Source organism: Otolemur garnettii, unplaced genomic scaffold (assembly GCF_000181295.1).
Source record: "Otolemur garnettii isolate 467f Iridium unplaced genomic scaffold, OtoGar3 scaffold00101, whole genome shotgun sequence".
NCBI classification, from domain to species: domain Eukaryota; kingdom Metazoa; phylum Chordata; class Mammalia; order Primates; family Galagidae; genus Otolemur; species Otolemur garnettii.
Window position 1 is genome coordinate 6,544,141 of NW_003852496.1, and position 16,663 is coordinate 6,560,803.

The following is a 16,663-nucleotide window of genomic DNA, read 5'->3' on the forward strand; positions in this document are numbered from 1 at the left end:
CACATCCCATTAAATTGGGCAAAGCATAATTTTTTTCTTTTCAGAATTTTAGCATTGGATTTTTGAATCATCAGCAAAAAAATCAATCTCAGATTCTGAGAAGGAATCGTGCTCTTCACCGATGCTTCAAGTGAAGCTGGATCCCAGCTTGGTGCCCTTCGTTTAATGATTGCCAATCCTCCGTCTTAACAAATGTTCGAGATCTCAAAGGCCAAGGGCAGTGTGCGAGCATGTGCATCTGAGCGGCAGCAACTGAGGTAAAGACAGGTGTTGAGCGAGGCTCTTCCAGGGGCTGAGACCACACAGCCAGGCTCTCTGCAGCCTGGGCACTGGCTCTGAGAGCCATTTCTCTATCCCCTTCCTCTGGAGTAGCATCAGTGGGGTCAAAAATTCTGCTGAAGGGATGACGTTAATCTACTAGATCTCATTTATCAAACGATCAAACCCTAAACAGCGAAAGGCTGGCTGGAAAGTGTTGGCTTGGTGCGGTGTAACGGAGCCAGCCCCTCTAGGAGTAGGGAAGAATCTGGTTTGGATTTTCAAACCTCTCTTTGGCAAATTATTCTTTATGATGTGATGGATGAAGTTTGGCTGAGGGGCTGAAATTCTGCCATGGATTAAGTACATTTTCTGCAATGACAAGTTAGATCATTTACAGATCAGTCCCACTGTCCCCCTGACTGAGCCTCTGTCAAAGCGAAATGGTTCTGGGAAGGAAGGCAGCAGAGGGGGGCAAGTCACATTTTCTACTTCTAGGGCTTCACTCACCAGCTCTGTGACCTGGGGCAAACCCATGAAGGTCACTAGGCTCAATTTCCCCTCTGTAAACTAAATAGGTAGTCACCAAGACCCTATCTAAAGTTCTAACATTTATTCTCATTTGTATTAATAATTTCCTCTGGATAATTCAACTGGGGAAATAAACCCAAAAATCTAATTGAAAGGTGTATTAACAGGCTTACACATTAAATTTAGAACCCATGGCTTATTTTAAAAAGAAAAGCTTCCTCTGCGGTTGTTTTGTTCTGAGACAGGGTCTTGCTTTGTCACCCCGGCTGCAGTGCGGGCATCATTGTAGCTCACAGCAACATCAAACTCCTGGGTTCAAGCAATCTTCCTGTCTCAGACTCCTAAGTAGCTGGGACAACAGGCATGAGCCACCATGCCTGGGTAATTTTTAAAAATTTTTATAGAAACAGAGTCTTACTTTGTTGTTCAGGTTGGTCTTGAACTCCTGGCCTCATTCCTTTGGTCTTAAGCAAGCCCTAGAGTCAAGGGCAAAAGAGATTTTCCAGGGTTGCTCCCTGCCCTTTACTCTCCAACTGGCTACAAGGCCTCCCCTGCTCCCCTCTCTTCTTTCCACTTTCCTCTCCACGTACTCTCAGACCTTAACTGTGCTAGCGAGGTGTCATGGAAATCTGTCCAAACACCCAGAGCTGTTCCCTTCCTTCTCCACTCAGACCAGAGCCCCCAGACACCTTTCTCTCTCTCTCTCTTCTTTTTTTGCAGTTTTGGCCAGGGCTGGGTTCGAACCTGCCACCCTCAGTATATGGGACCAGCACCCTACTCCCTGAGCCATAGGTGCCGCCCGACACCTTCTACTTAGAAGAGACCCTCCTCCTGCACCTTGCTGAGGATTAGTGGTGAGTCTAGAAGAGGGTCAGGGTCAAGGGCCCCCTTTGTTGGCCTGGGCTGCCTAGAGGGTCCTTTTGGGAAGTGTGTGTTGACTCACAGACTCCAGGACTTAGCTCTCCTCTCCAGGAGGCTGGAGTTAATTACTGGTTCCTCAATCCCCAGGCTGCTAAGAATTGGGAAAGAAACCTTTCCGGTCTCCATCCACACAGTCCTGGAATTGATTAGAGAGCACTGCTGATTATGAGCAAATCTACAAAGCTTCCATCTTATCCAGATCTGGTTCTGTTAAGAAGAGCTTATCTCAAGCAGATTCAAAATCTCTGACCCTCTTGGGATCTGCCCACCTGGGTGAGGAGTTTCCCTAACACAGATTTTCTGAGGAATCAGCTCAGCTGGGAACCGGAGAGCCACCACAGGGTCTCCTGAAGGAAAGGCAGAAAAACGGAAGCAGATCATTCTGTCTCTGGTCCAGGAGCTGCCGTCCTGGCTCTCCATCTCTCCCTACTGGCTCTTGATGGAGACTAATCTGAAAGGGACTGGACCCAGGGCATTTAGAACCACCAAGTATGATTGTGGGGCAGCTGTAATCACAACAAAAGACCTTAGTTCAGGGGTGAGAGCAACACCGAGGGGAGGGAGGGCTCCTTGTGGACCTCAGCACTTTGTGGACTGGCTTTCTTTTGTACTTCCCTCTCATTGTCTTTGCTGCCCTGCTCTCTAAACTCACACACATGTTCTCAGGGTGCAATCCATTTGGAAATCGAAGACTGCGTTTGAACCCTGTCTCTCTCCCACTTCAGCTTTGTGTGCCTTTGGACAAATCATTTAGTCTTTCTGGGTTTGAGCTTAATATTTAACATAACAATGACACTTTTCCCCTAAGGTCATGGTAAGAATGAAATAGGTAAAGGAAAATATTACAGTTCTCTGTGTTTGTTCACTGAAAGGCAGTTTCTGGCAGGATTGGAGTCAGGAGTGTCAGCGGGCGTGGGTGGCATATAAACAGTCAAGAAATGAAAGGTTTTTGAGTTGTTCTTGGTCAGAGCAGAAATTCAGGAGTGCAAGAAAACAATTCCTGATGCGGACATATTTGAGGGTTTGGGCAAGTTCTCATCCTGTAGGTTTTCTTTCTTTCTTATCTCTTGAAATGAATCTCACTCTGTTACCCCAGCTAGAGTGTAGAGATGTTATCATAGCTCATGGCAACCTCAAACTCTTGGGCTCAAGCAACCCTCCTGCTTCAGCCTCTCAAGTAGCTGAGACTACAGGTGCCTGCTACCATGGCTGGCTAATTTTTCTAATTTTTTTTTTCAGATTAATGTGAGGGCACATTAGGTTACAATGTTTGCATTTGTTAGGTAGAGTCCCTGTTGTAGTTGTGTCCCACACCCAGGTGTGCCGTATACCCTCACACTGTGCCCGTTAAGAGGAAGCATGTCAATCCCCCTTCTTCCTCCCCTCCTCCTCCTCCATGCCCCCCACTCTCCCCACCCTCTAACTTGAATTAAATTGAGTTTCTCACTTGTGTGGACAAGTAGTAGATCATCTACTGGCTTCACGTTGGTGTTGAGTACGTTGGATACTTGCTTTTTCATTCTTGTGATACTTCACTAAGAAGAATGTGTTTCAACTCCATCCAGTACTTTTTCTAATTTTTATAGAGATGGGATTTTGCTCTCACTCCAGATGATCTCAAGGAATCCTGACCTCAAGAGGTCCTCCCTCCTCCACCTCCCCAAATGCTAGGATTACAGGTGCGAGCCACCATACGTGCTTGGCTTTCATTCTGTGGCTGAATGCACGTATGTAAGATGGTTTAAGAACAATAACAAAACAAAAAGCCGTGGTGCCTAAATCTACTACTTTCTTAAAGAAATGCTTCCAGGGATACTCTTCTGATCTATCCATCAGCATCTTGGTGGGCGTGAGGCAAACCTGTGCACTCAGCTAAGTCAACGCTGGTGTGGCCCTACAGCAATTCCTTTCTACCATCCTACCTGTAGGAAAAAATAATTTGAGAACCTTTCACATGTGTTCTCTCATATTTAAATTTGAACTTGTGGCTGGGCATGGTGGCTCACATCTGTAATCCTAGCACTCTGGGAGCCTGAGGCGGGAGAAGCACTTGAGCTCAAGTCGAGACCAGGCTAAGCAAGAGCAAGACCCCTGTCTCTAACTAAAAATGTAGAAAAAATTAGCTGGGTGTTGTGGCAGGTGCCTCAGCTCCTTGGGAGGCAGAGGCAAGAGGATTTCTTGAGCCCAAGAATTTGAGGTTGCTGTGGGCTAGGCTGACACCACAGCACTCTCCCCAGGCAACAGAACATGTTCCTGTCTAAAAACCCAAAAATGTGAAGTGAAGCTTGATCTAGTACAGGGATTCTCAGTTTTGGCTACACACTGAAATCATCCAGGGACATTAAAAACAAGCTAATGCTTAATGCTTGGGACCCAGGCCTTGAGACTCTGATTTACTTGGCCCAGGGTACGACCCTCAGGATTTGTAATAGCTCCCAGGCGATTCTAAAGTGCAGCCCAGGAGAAGCACCACTGGCTTAGTGAGAAACAGCTGGAATTCCAACTTTTCCAAGTTACCTAACTTTGGTCAAGTTCCTATAACCTCTCTGTACCTTGGTTTCCTCACTTAAAGAATGGAGCTGTAAGGGTAATGTAACTGACAGTGTTGTTTAGAGGATAAAATGGGGACTCTGTCATTGAAAGTGCTCACCGCAGCGTCTGGCACATAGTGAGTGAGTTGTTACCACATTTGATAGTATGGCTTAAACTTCTCACTTTCCCTCCCACCTCTCTCATTTCTGATTTCCGTGGGTCCCTCCCACAGCTTTCCTAGCCTTTCTCCTTCTGTGGCTCCTGTCTTCCCAGGCTTCTCCCCACCTCCAGATGTTTTCCCCTCTCCACTTCTGGGACTGCACCTTGCTCAGGATTTATTAGCAATGCTAGCAGGGCTAGTCTAAATTAATTAGAGGTCTGAGCACTGGGTGATTTTAGGAGCCATGACGTTTACTGCTGTTCTCCAGGGAAAGGGGACAACATAAAACAGAGATGCTGCAAATGCTTTCACAAACAGATGAAGATCACCTGCCAGCAGCACCGGCTGCAGTGGGGCTAGAGAGTTCTCTGAAGCAGGCTAACATCCTGACGCTTCCCTCTCGAAACAACGGCTTCCCACTTATAAATGCTTTCTGTATGTCCAATTCTAATATATATGATTTAGCCAGGATGGAGGAGGCGGATAACCACAACAATAAAACCAAACCCAGCTAATTTCTTCTTTTATCTGTCCCTTAAGTAGCTCATCTCAGACACTTAACTCACACCTACAGAAAGCCAACTCCCAAACCACAGAACGACACAAACCCATCTGGTGACGACGTGGGTAACCCTTTCCTCTCCGCCACGTTCCAAACTCTTTCACTTGAAAGCACCTCGGTGAATTGAGTGTGGCCTCCGGTTTGTCTCTAGGTCTCTCAGAATGGAAATGGACTTGACACTTTTGTCCTGCCTTGTGGAGTGCCCGGGTTCCTATCTCCCTGTATCCTGGGTTAGGGCCCTTTTGTTGGTCAGGTTATTCCAGGTCACTCAATTTAAGTACAGCCGGGTGGTTTGCACCCCTCCTTTCTGTCGGGACCAGGGAAGCAGTCTGCCTTCTTCTCTTAAATGAAGCCATGTAGAACATTCTGGCTTCTTTTGTGTCCAAGAAGGGCTAGAAATGAGGGGTAGGGGGGCGGGCAGAGGAAGGAGGGTGGAGTGGAAATGTGGAGAAGAATGATCTTCTCCCACTAACCTGACACACTCATGCCTCAATCCTGCCGTGTTCAGGGTAGGAAAAAAATAAAGAGAGAAGGAAAGGAAGAGAAGGGAGGACTAAGAACGCCTACTTTTCTTTCCTCCCTCCACCTCTAGAAATGGCAACACCAAAGACAGTAAGCAAAATAACAAGTTGCCAAGTATCGCTTCTCCACACCCCCACACCCCAGTGTCTTCCCTTCCAATGTCTTTGAGAAAAATCTGTGATCTCATGAGCCCTTGGGCATGATCTCTAAAAATGACCTCTGAACACATGATGTCCCCAGAAAGTTGATGGGAATTCTGGGGGATACCATCCTGACTGTCCTCTCTGGGGGTGCAGCAGGGCTTCGGATTCTCCCCTTACTTCCGGGGACCTCCCTTCCTCCAGAATCCCTGGGTTTGTTCTCAGCCCACACTTAATCCCTTACCAAGGGCTGATAAAGGGATTATCTGCCCCGGAGTATTTATATTGTAATAAAGGATTTTAAGAATGACTATTGGAATTTCAAGCAATATGACTGGCAGGATTGAGCGAAGCTACTTCAAATCATATCATGCAGGGACAAAGGAAAAATTATTCCAGCATTTATTGTGTACTTAACAGGTCCCAGGCGCTGTGCCAGAGGCTTCACTTGCACAGGGTACTGATAAGGCAATTAAGGCTCAGGGAGGTGAATAATTGCCCACAATCGCACCTGCCGCGAGAGATGGCGTCGGGGGGTTTTGGACTCTGGTCCATGTGATCCCTAAGCTTTCCACTAGGCCCTCCTGCCTCTTCTGGTCTACTTACTTGTGAAGCTGGCAGCCCCCCATCCCCCACCCCCTGCCCGCGAAGTTCTCTAGAACTGAGCAACTCCTTAGCCGCCTCTCTGCGAGCAGCGGCGGCGTGGCCTGCTTGGTTTCATTCTTCCTCACTGCAGATGATCTGTCTGAATGTCTGGGTGACTTGTGCCAGGCTGGAAGGCTGCCTGGGGTCACCCAGAGTTTAAACACACATTATGAGAGCCCCAAATGATAAAGTGCTCCACCACGCAGCCCACTGCCTGACTGACTGAACCTCTCCCAGGACTGCCGGTGTGGGGACAGAATGACTCAGCATTCCACTCCTCCGTGGTCTGCCTCTGGCTCAGCCACCACTGGGCTGGCCGTGCTGATCCTAACCTCCCCAGCCCGGGGCTGAGGAGGGGATTTTATTTCTAAAGCAGTCACAGATAAAGATGCATCCATAGTCTACAAATAACAAAAGCTCTGGCCAAAAACAAAAGGCAAACAAAACAAAACAAAAGCTTGTGTGTGTGCAAACATATGTTTTATCAGATGATCCTAGGCTGTTTCATCTCCTCCCTATCACCCCATCCCCACCCTCAGCTCTCTGGTTTTTAGAATTTGGGTGCCAGTTGAGAATTCACCCCCGTCTAACCAAATCTATGGGGTTATGAAAACAGTGAAATGAGGGGACATTTCTAGATAACTCAAAGTGAGTCACTATTCAAAGCCGTTCTGCCAACCCGTCATGGCAACACCACTGGGGCGGGGGGGGTGCGGGCTTTTAAAGGAAGAGCCTCATGACCTGTGTAGACACAGCGTTGGTGCCCATTAAATATTTATCCAATTAATACACAAGCTTTACTACTCTCATCCACAATCACAGCCCAGACGGGGGTACGAACCATCAATAACACTCATTGGCTGTCCTGTTCAAGAGAAAGCAGATGTCCTTGTTCATCTGTAATGTCACCAGAAGAATCAAAGAAACAACTTTCACCATGTGGGCACCAGCCTGCATCTTGGCCAGAAAGCCCCATGATGGATCAGGCGGCTGAATATGGAACTGGTACAGGAGAGGGAGAAGAATGTGGGCCTATTGTTCACAGTATTTTTGATATCGAAGTCTTAAAATGTTTTGGGTTTTGTCTCCTGCTCAGTTAACTAATAAGAAAGATGCTAACAGACTCAGAGGGTGTGGAATCCCCTGGGCTATAATGAGCAGAGGCTCCCTAAGCTTGGGGTTCCTCAGGAAAATCCTAGGCCTTTGCAGGTACGCAGGGAGAAGATGATGCTTTTTAGAGTAGCTGGGAATACTCTAAAAATTCTGAAGGGCAGTTGAGAGACAGGGGAAGAGAGATGGGACATTTCCAAACCAGTGTTCCTCAAACTCTGCGCTTGCAGAACACTTGTGTTCTGTGAGATGGATTGAGGGGCTTTGCTTGGACAGTGGAGGAAGGGTCATTCTGCTTGTGAGGTACCGGATGGTACTTTAACAATTTAAAATTCCTCCCATGAATTTTTCTGCAACCACTTATCTACATCAGAACCTGGCATAAGATGGTTATCTGATTCTGCAGAAATGTGCTTACTTAGTTACTTAAAGGTTATCGTCTTGGGCAGAGTTCTGCAAACAGCACCATTATTTCCAGGTGCCCCGCTCTCTGAACAAATTTAAGAACCAGACCACCTGTCTTTCCTCACTTGGCACTGTTCCTTCCCCAAGCAATTCTCACAGCCTAGCGTGTAATTTTGTTAGGTAAAAATGCTGTCTTAAGATATTAGTAAGTAAAATCTTTGGATATTAGTAAGTAAAATCTGAACTATAACCTGGAAATCCTTAATTATAATATTTGGAGGCAGTATAGAAATAGGTAGTTTTTGAAACTGCCACAGAACTCTAAGTCCAAAGTAATTAAGAAGCTTCCACCTCTCAACACAGGTAAGGCACACCAGTTCTGAGGTCTGAGAGAGCCTTGGCCTCGCCAATTAGTAGCTCTGTGACCTTAGGCAAATTGCTTAACCGATCTAAGCTGCTGTTTTCTCCATCTGTAAAATGGGGCTAACAAAAGGTCATGGAGAACTGCAGGAAAGATTAGACAGAGATTATGACTGTGTGTGGAGTGCCCAACACATACGTGTACTCCGGCATGCACTGAAGTAGCCAACAAAGGTAGCTATTATTATTATTATTATTATTTCAGATTATTCATTCAACAAGCATCTAGCTTATGCTGGGCCACCGCTGTACTCTGATTCTACTTTCACTCTAGCAAATGAAAAAGTCTTGTCCAGGCAAGGTAGCTCACTACCTGTAATCCTACCACCCCGGGAGGCTGAGGTGGGAGGATCATCTGAGGTCAGAGTTCAAGATCAGTCTGAGCAAGACCAGAGACCTCATCTTTACAAAAAATAGAAAAAGTAGCCGGGCATGGTGGCATGCACCTGTAGTCCCAGCTACTTGTGAGGCTGAGGTAGGAGGAGCACTTGACCCCAGGAGTTGGAGGTTACAGTGAGCTATAATGATGCCACTGCACTCTACCCAGGGTGAAAGAGCAAGATCCTATCTAAAAAAAAAAAAAAAAAATCTATCCATCTATCTGGCCATCACCCATGGGTGAGCCACATGGGACCCGGTTGCTGACCTGATAGAACTAGGTGTTCTCCGATTGACAAGAGAATATCGACTCTTCCTGATATGCCAGCAGTAATGAGAACGATTTCCCCTTTTGCGACTATTCTTCCTGCTGCTCAACAGCAGAAACGTCCAGATCACACAACAAGAACAGCTGTGCAAAGCAGCTTTGCAGGGAAGGAGCAGTGTTGGGCTTGCCGGGAATAGGGCTGCCCTCTAGGTGGTTTGCGTCACCCACCACGCCAGACCCCGGAGGGTAAAGGCCGCATGACTTGCCGTCCGTCGTGGCTGCAGCGATATTTGCCGTTTCTTTGCCATTAGGACAGCAATGCCAGATTGTCTTAAAAAATACATTGTAAAAGCCAGTGAATTTCCTCCCCCGTATCTTGGAAGTTCAGGGAGAACTGAAATGGACTCCAAACTGTTTTGAATTAACAACAAGAGCTTCGCCTGCTGCAGAGTTCCAGCTGGAACTCTCCTCTACTTTGCTTCCCCAGGCAGCAAACACTTAAGGGGGCAAAACATCCACTCGTGCGTCCTGGGGATTGTCAGCTTTGCTGAGATGTACACTTGGCTGTGGTTGCAGGCTACGTTTGGGGAGTCTGCTAGTGTGGCTGGCATGACACTGTGGCGCCAGTTGCAAACATGCCCTTGCTGGAGGTGGTTTTATTGCTCTTGATGCCAACGGGCCTATCCGGAAGACCAGAGGGTGCAAGGGAAGCTATTACTTACCTCGATTACCTTTCCTGGCTTAGAGGTGGGGCACCCCTTAGGGAATGTGCAGAAGGGAAGACAGGGTGCAGCCACCAACCCAAGAGTGACTGCGCTGACCTGGCGGCAGAGGGGGGCAGGGTGACTGGAGGGGGCAGTTTCAACCCTAGTCCACTGCATAGTAGTTGTTAGATTTTAGACAAATCACTTATGTCTGCGACCCTCACTTTTCTTTCTATGAAATAAGAACATAAGAGCATGTGGGGCTCTAACGAGAGAATGCACGTTAAAAGTTCTGTGCTTCTCCGGCTCTGGAGTGCTGTTCCTTATTATCTCATTCTTACTCTGGGGTGGTGGAGAGGGGGAGAGAGAGCAGGTAAGTTAAGAACTAGGTCGTCTTTTCTCAGTAAGCCGGAGTGAAAGCTGCGTGAACAGCAGAGAGGCAGAGCACAGGCAAATCTAAGGCCCAAAGCAAATTCTATCAGCAGTTCCCAGGGTTGGAACTGGACAGCAGCAGTCCAAAAATACTTAGGTGGGTCAAATCAGTTATTTTTGTCCAAACTCCTCTCTCTGGATCCCCTAGCGACCCCCTCCCTTAAAACCCAGTTCCGCACCACCTTCCATGGTGCCCATCTCTCCCATCTTGCCCTCAGTCTAGGGTCCCAGGTGCCTCCCCCAGAGCCAAAGCTCTGTGATTCCGAGCCTAGCTCAGAAGGAAGCCAACTAGATCCATACCAAAAGCACATCTTTCTGAAACCACTGATGCAACTGATAGACTGGACTAAACTGCAGAGGAGAAGATGATCACTCATTGTTAAGACTGGGTAGAATCAGAAATCTGTTTGCTGGATCCAAGCCCCTGGCATACATGAATGCTTTCCCTTTCTGGCAAATCCAGAATAGGGGGAAAAACTAATTGAGAAATTTTGTCTTACTCTAATAAACCACAACCTGGACTATGGATCTCATCATGCACAGGTGACTGTGATCCTGATCTTACCGGAGCACAGTCTGTGACTGGGAAGGCCTGTTGAACGGCTCTTTCCCTGGCCTACACCTAAGCAGCCTGAGAAAGAAGAGAAGAGATTCCTGAGCTGGACAAACACGGTGGGTGGTGTAGTTTATTCATTCTTATCTACTTCCTCTGCATAGACTTCATTTACAAAAGCCAATTTTGATCAGGGAAGAATTAGGCTTTTGTGATATGAAATCATGGTAAATCTTGCTTTTTCTCTTTACTTTTTGTAACATTGTCTCACACTGCTGCCCCAGCTTAGAGGGCCTTGTGGTCATCATAGCTCACAGCAACCTTAAACTCCTGGGTTCGAGCAATCCTCCTGCCTCAGCCTCTTGAGTTAACTGAGACTACAGGCGCTTGCCACGACCCTCAGCTAGTTTTTCTATTTTTAGTAGAGACTGGGTATGACATCTTGTTCAGGTTGCTCTCAAACTCCTGAGCTCAAGGAATCCTCCTGTCTTGGCCTCCCAGAGTGCTAGGAGTACAGGTGTGAGCCACCAAGGCCGGTCAATGGTACCATTTTTTTTTTTTTTTAGAGACAGAGCCTCACTTTGTCCCCCTCAGTAGATTGCTGTGGCATCACAGCTCACAGCAACCTCCAGCTCTCGGGCTTAGGCGATTCTCTTGCCTCAGCCTCCCGAGTAGCTGGGACTACAGACAGGCACCTGCCACAACGCCCGGCTATTTTTTTGTTGCAGTTTGGCTGGGGCCAGGTTCAAAGCTGCCACCTTGGTATTTGGGGCCAGTGCCCTACTCACTGAGCCACAGGCCCCGCCCAATGGTACCATTTTTAATTTTCATAATTCAAAGCTGAAGCCTGCAATTATCAATTAAATTGAATCAAACTATTCCAGATGTGTTTCTTGATCAATTAATGAAAATTTTAAAGGCCTATTTTTAATCGCCTAGCTTGTGAGAAATCTAGCTGGAATAGTAATGGCATCTTCCCTAGAAAGAACCACCTGCCGTCCACTGTGCCCACCAAACAACAAGGTCAGATTCAGAAAGGCCAGAATCATCATGGTCGTTTCTTATCTACATCATTCCTAGTTAGAAACTAACCATCTCTGATGGCTTATTTCAGATGCTCCCCTTAGCATTCATGGCAGGAATATAAACCGTTACAACTTGTATTATACACGTGCAAGTATGTATCTGTATAGATGGGTTGTCATATAAATGTTTTGGTAGGAGAAATAGAACTTTTATTAATCCTATTTTATTCTAAGGACAAAGATCCTTCATTTATAATATCCTGTACTCTTTGAATTATAAAATGACCATGTATTACTTTTATTAAAAAATTAGAAAATATTAGGGCAGCGCCTGTGGCTCAACGGAGTAGGGCGCTGGCCCCATATGCCGGAGGTGGCGAGTTCAAACCCAGCCCTGGCCAAAAACTGCAAAAAAAAAAATAAAAAAAATAAAAAATATTAATTAACAAAGAGTATGTCATGACACGAGAAACTGATAAAGTGAAAGAGTATACACATGGGCTATATAGTATGCTTAGGAAAAATATTAGAAATATGTAAAATGATAATGTTTTTATGTTTTATGAAAAATAAAGTGTGCTTTAAAATATTGGCTAAACAATATCAACTTTTTTTCCATACTGGTATTTAAAAACTTAACATTTTTGTCCCAGTGAACCTCACATATACTGGAATCTCACTCTTTGCTCAAAGATTCTGGTGGGGATGGGGGCCAAGGATTAACTTAAGAAGTAGATTTGATCAAGATGGTAAATCATGTCAGATAGTATATTTTTGTACTATTAAACATAACTTCAAAAAGTTATTTTAAAGTGAATCACAACTCGACACTGTACCTCGGGCTCCAATGTTAATCTAAGCCATACTATTATCTATTTGAACCCTCTCGTCTAAAGTGTAGTATTTTGCATCATATAGAAATTAAGAGCCTAGACTCCGGAGCCAGATTGCATAGTTCACAATCCTGGCTCCATTCTTCTTTTTTGGAGACAGAGTCTTACTTTGTTGCCCTTGGTAGAGTGCTATGGCATCATAGCTCACAGCAACCTCAAATGCCTGGGCTCAAGCCATCCTCTTGCCTCAGCCTCCAGAGTAGCTGAGACTACAGGCGCCCACCACAATGCCTGGCTATTGTTAGAGACGGGGTCTCGCTCTTGCTCAGGCTGGTCTCAAACTCCTGAGCTCAGGCAGTCCACCTTCCATGGCCTCTCAAAGTGCTGAGATTACAGGCCCTGGCTCCATTTTTCCTAGCTGTGGAGCCCTGGCAAGTGAGTGAAGCTTCCAGTGCTTTGATTTCCTCGTTTGTAAAATGGTACTTCCCTCCCTGGTTGCTAACGCAGCTTGGCACGCAGTAAGTACTACATGTTTGCTATTGTTATTATTATTATTATTAGTAATGCACTATGCATCTGATTTCAGAAGCCTTCTGCTCCCAGTTGGACAGAGCGAGAGCAAATCTTGCTTTTTATTATACATTGTGCAGTTGTGCAGTTTCCACAATGGCTGAGTTTATACAAACAGGAGATACACTGGAGAGCACACATGAAAGGTGCACCTCATGTCATCTCAGCATGAAAACTGTTGTTTAAGAACAACTTTTACATGTTTTCTTTTATTCAACTTGAAAATGAGAGAGGCTAATGAAAGTTACACCTAAAAAAAAGAAGAAAGTTATATTTAACTGGCTTTTGGAGTTGGTGAGTTAGGTCATGTGCTTGCAAGGCCAAAATTACAACAAATTACAAAATAACTCAATTTCTCTACTTTGTGTTCTCTGGTTCAGATTGCATTCTTTTTTTTTTTTTTGTGGAGATAGAGTCTCACTTTATCACCCTCGGTAGAGTGCTGTCGCATCACAGCTCACAGCAACCTCCAGCTCTTGGGCTTAAGCGATTCTCCTGCCTCAGCCTCCCGAGTAGCTGGGACCACAGGTGCCCGCCACAATGCCCAGTTATTTTTTGTTGGAGTTTGGCCAGGGCTGGGTTTGAACCTGCCACCCTCGGTATATGGGGCCAGCGCCCCACCCACTGAGCCACAGGCACCACTCCAGATTTCATTCTTAATCACACAAAGGTACTTCAAGGGAAGCTATTGGAAGGTCCACCTGAGAAGCTGTTGGAGGTCAGTATACACACACACACACACACACACACACATATACACACATATATATATAGATAGATAGATTCCTTAATTCCTGATTTTGGGAAAGCAATTCAAAGTACTATCCTTTTTTTTTTTGACAGAATCTCATTCTGTTGCCCTGGGTAGAGTGTTGTGGCTTCTACAGCAACCTCAAATGCTTGGGCTCAAGAAATCCTCTTCCCTCAGCCTCCCAAGTAGCTGGGACTACAGGAGCCTGCTGCAATGCCCAACTAGTTTTTCTATTTTTAGTAGAGACTGGGCCTCTCTTTGTTCAGGCTGGTCTGAACTCCTAAGCTCAGGTGATCCACCCAGCCCGGAGTCCTAGAGTGCTAGGATTACGGGCCTGAGCTACTCTGCCCAGCCATTAAACGTATATCTTACTGATGGTGGGGCAGGAGCATAATTTGACCAAAAACTCTCCGTAGTACCTTCTCTATCCAAAAGAGCCTCGTGTTAAGCAAAGTTATATGTGTCATGACTTAAATGAACCAAAGAATGGACTGGCCTTCAAAAGGAATGAGACACAGAAAAGAAAAAAAGACGAACAAGGAGAAGAGGGCATTTGATTCCATAATTGGATCTGACTGGAAAAAATATTGTGAGGGATAAAAAAGCCAGGGTTATACCCAGACCAGTCGTACTGCAAACCGACGATACTCTTTCTCGGTACAGTATTTTGAGCGTGAAGTTAGATTCTCATGGCCTTCTGCCATTGGCATCTTCTGTATGAAAAGTGCGGTAAATATACAGTGAAAAGGACACAGACCAACAGTAAGGAAATCCAAAATCCTTTCAGCCCTCCCATCACCATCCCACCCTTGTTCATAGAAGATGGAAAGGCAAATCTTACCTCCACTGAGAATAATGACAGCTATAAATATTGCCAAGTCACTGTCATCTAATTCCAGTGCATTGAACTTCACAGCAAACTCAAACTTGGGCTCCATAAAGTCACCAAAGGGCTTTCGCAGGCTCTTTAGAAACTCCCTCGTCATGAATCCTTGGCCCTCTGATATGAGAACCCCATCTTTATTCATCAGGGAGGCCAGCATTGTGTAAATGATCTCATGGACACCGTACTTGAGGAGAGTTACTTGGTCGTTCAAGTCAAGGTTTACGAAACCGGGAATGCTCTTGGCGTACTCTGTGATCTCCTGCACTGCTTCCACGGAGCGAAACTGGCACCCCTGGAAGATGCGGATGGCCACCTCTTTGCTCTGCTCCTGCACGGGGGTGATGTGTTTGAACTTGATTTTATCTTCGCCCATCATCAAGGAATTCATGTCATAGATAACAAACGGCTGCAAATAAAACAGAGACGTGGCTGAGTCGGGGGTTTCTCATTCTCAGCAAATGCCACCCCAGTTCAAAAAATTGTTTCTTTACAGACACTGGCGCTGCTCCCTAAGACTTTTAAAGTGGAAGATGTCTAATAATGAGAAAATACCCTTGCTTATGCATCTTAATTATCTTCTGGAACTAAACACATTCACTAATTTAGGTCTTTTTTCTCTTGAATTTACACACCTTTCACCTATGACTGGCTAACAGTTCCAATTCTGTTGTTTGGAGAGTGTGTTTTTCTTTAATTTTTAAAATGATATAAATTCTATTATTTATCTTGGCTTTCAGTGAAATACATTTTTAACCATCTTTCAATAAAAAAAGTCATTTCAGCAATTCAGGGTTGAAAATACCCACTTGCACCTAACTTTTCAGTCTTCGATGAAATCTGCTCAGATCACAAAGGAAACACAGCAGGCATATAAAGCATAGTTCACTATAAAAAAATCACTCTGAAAGCAGATCAGAAAAATCGAGCCCCCAAAATGTCTGTTTCTTTTTCTAATGCTCTGGAAGCTGTCTGTTTCAGAGGAAGCAGATGTAGAAATCCTTTAGGTTTATACTGCAGAAAGTGGGGGGGAAAAAGGGTTTTGGACTTTGTATTTTAAAGTAAGTCCTATGGGTCAAATAATCAATAAAATACGTGCATCCATTACTCAAGTTTGGCATAGGGTGCTTTCGAAAGCAAGTTGTGTTGGTCATGAAATTTTCTTTCTCTTTCCTTTCCTTGTATAGAACTAACCAAAGATTTGTGGTCACTGTGAAATTCTCCTGGTTCCTCTCACTGAGAGGGGCAATATTTTATTTATTTTAGATTGCATATACTGAACTGTATGAGGAAATAAACCTTATATCCTATGCTTGTGTGTCTCAAAGCTCTGGAGTGAGATTTGAGGGTCCAGCTTCGATTCTGTGGCTGTGTGATTTAAGTGATTTACTTTCCCTAGGCCTCAATTTCCTCCAAGGGGGAGTAGATAGATCAGAGCTTTCCATTTCTTCTCTGGGGGAAGATTCTAGTTCCATCCCCAGGAACAGTGTGATAGGTATGAGACGCGTACGTACACACACATACACACTGAACGTGAAGTCTTTGCTGTACTGAAAGTAATGTCCCTTTTGAGCAGAAATGCTGAGAATTCCCTCTTGAATGGACAGAGGGAAGTGTGCCTGAGTGGCCACTACAGCCAGCTTCAGTAATCTCTCTAGGACAGTCACCCAACTGCGGGGTCTGTTCTAACCAGAGGAAATAACACTCAGATGTTGAACAGATGTCCAAACTTTCACATCAGACCAACACCACTTACTGGAGCCACTCTAGTCATTTTCCCTTTTGTTACCAAAAACTTGACTTCAACTGTACAGTTTTGTAAACTGCAAAACAGGATGACGTGGCAACTCAAAAGCATGTTTGTCTCCAGACCTTTGGCTTCGGATTCAGGCAGGGTTCCCCCTCCTACTCTATCTCATGGTAGCCCTAATTCTTCAAGAAAATGGGGACCCAGTCGTCCTGTCCTTCCCGTGTTTCCTGGACATTTTGCTCATGTTTCTTTTTTTCTCTTCAGGATCGGTATTATTTTTTTTTTTTTTTTTTTTTTTTTTTGATAGGGA

The 16,663-nt window shown here is 45.3% G+C and overlaps 1 protein-coding gene across 3 annotated transcripts in view; it reads right to left on the reverse strand.

Moving 5' to 3' along the window:
* Window positions 1–16,663, reverse strand: part of PPARG (peroxisome proliferator activated receptor gamma) — a 140,022-nt gene that overhangs the window by 4,495 nt on the left and 118,864 nt on the right. For all 3 annotated transcript variants that reach the window (XM_023516962.1, XM_023516961.1, XM_003796243.3), the window contains one exon: window positions 14,562–15,012. In XM_023516962.1, the coding sequence (XP_023372730.1) occupies window positions 14,562–15,012 (451 nt within the window). The remainder of the gene's footprint in view (window positions 1–14,561; window positions 15,013–16,663) is intronic.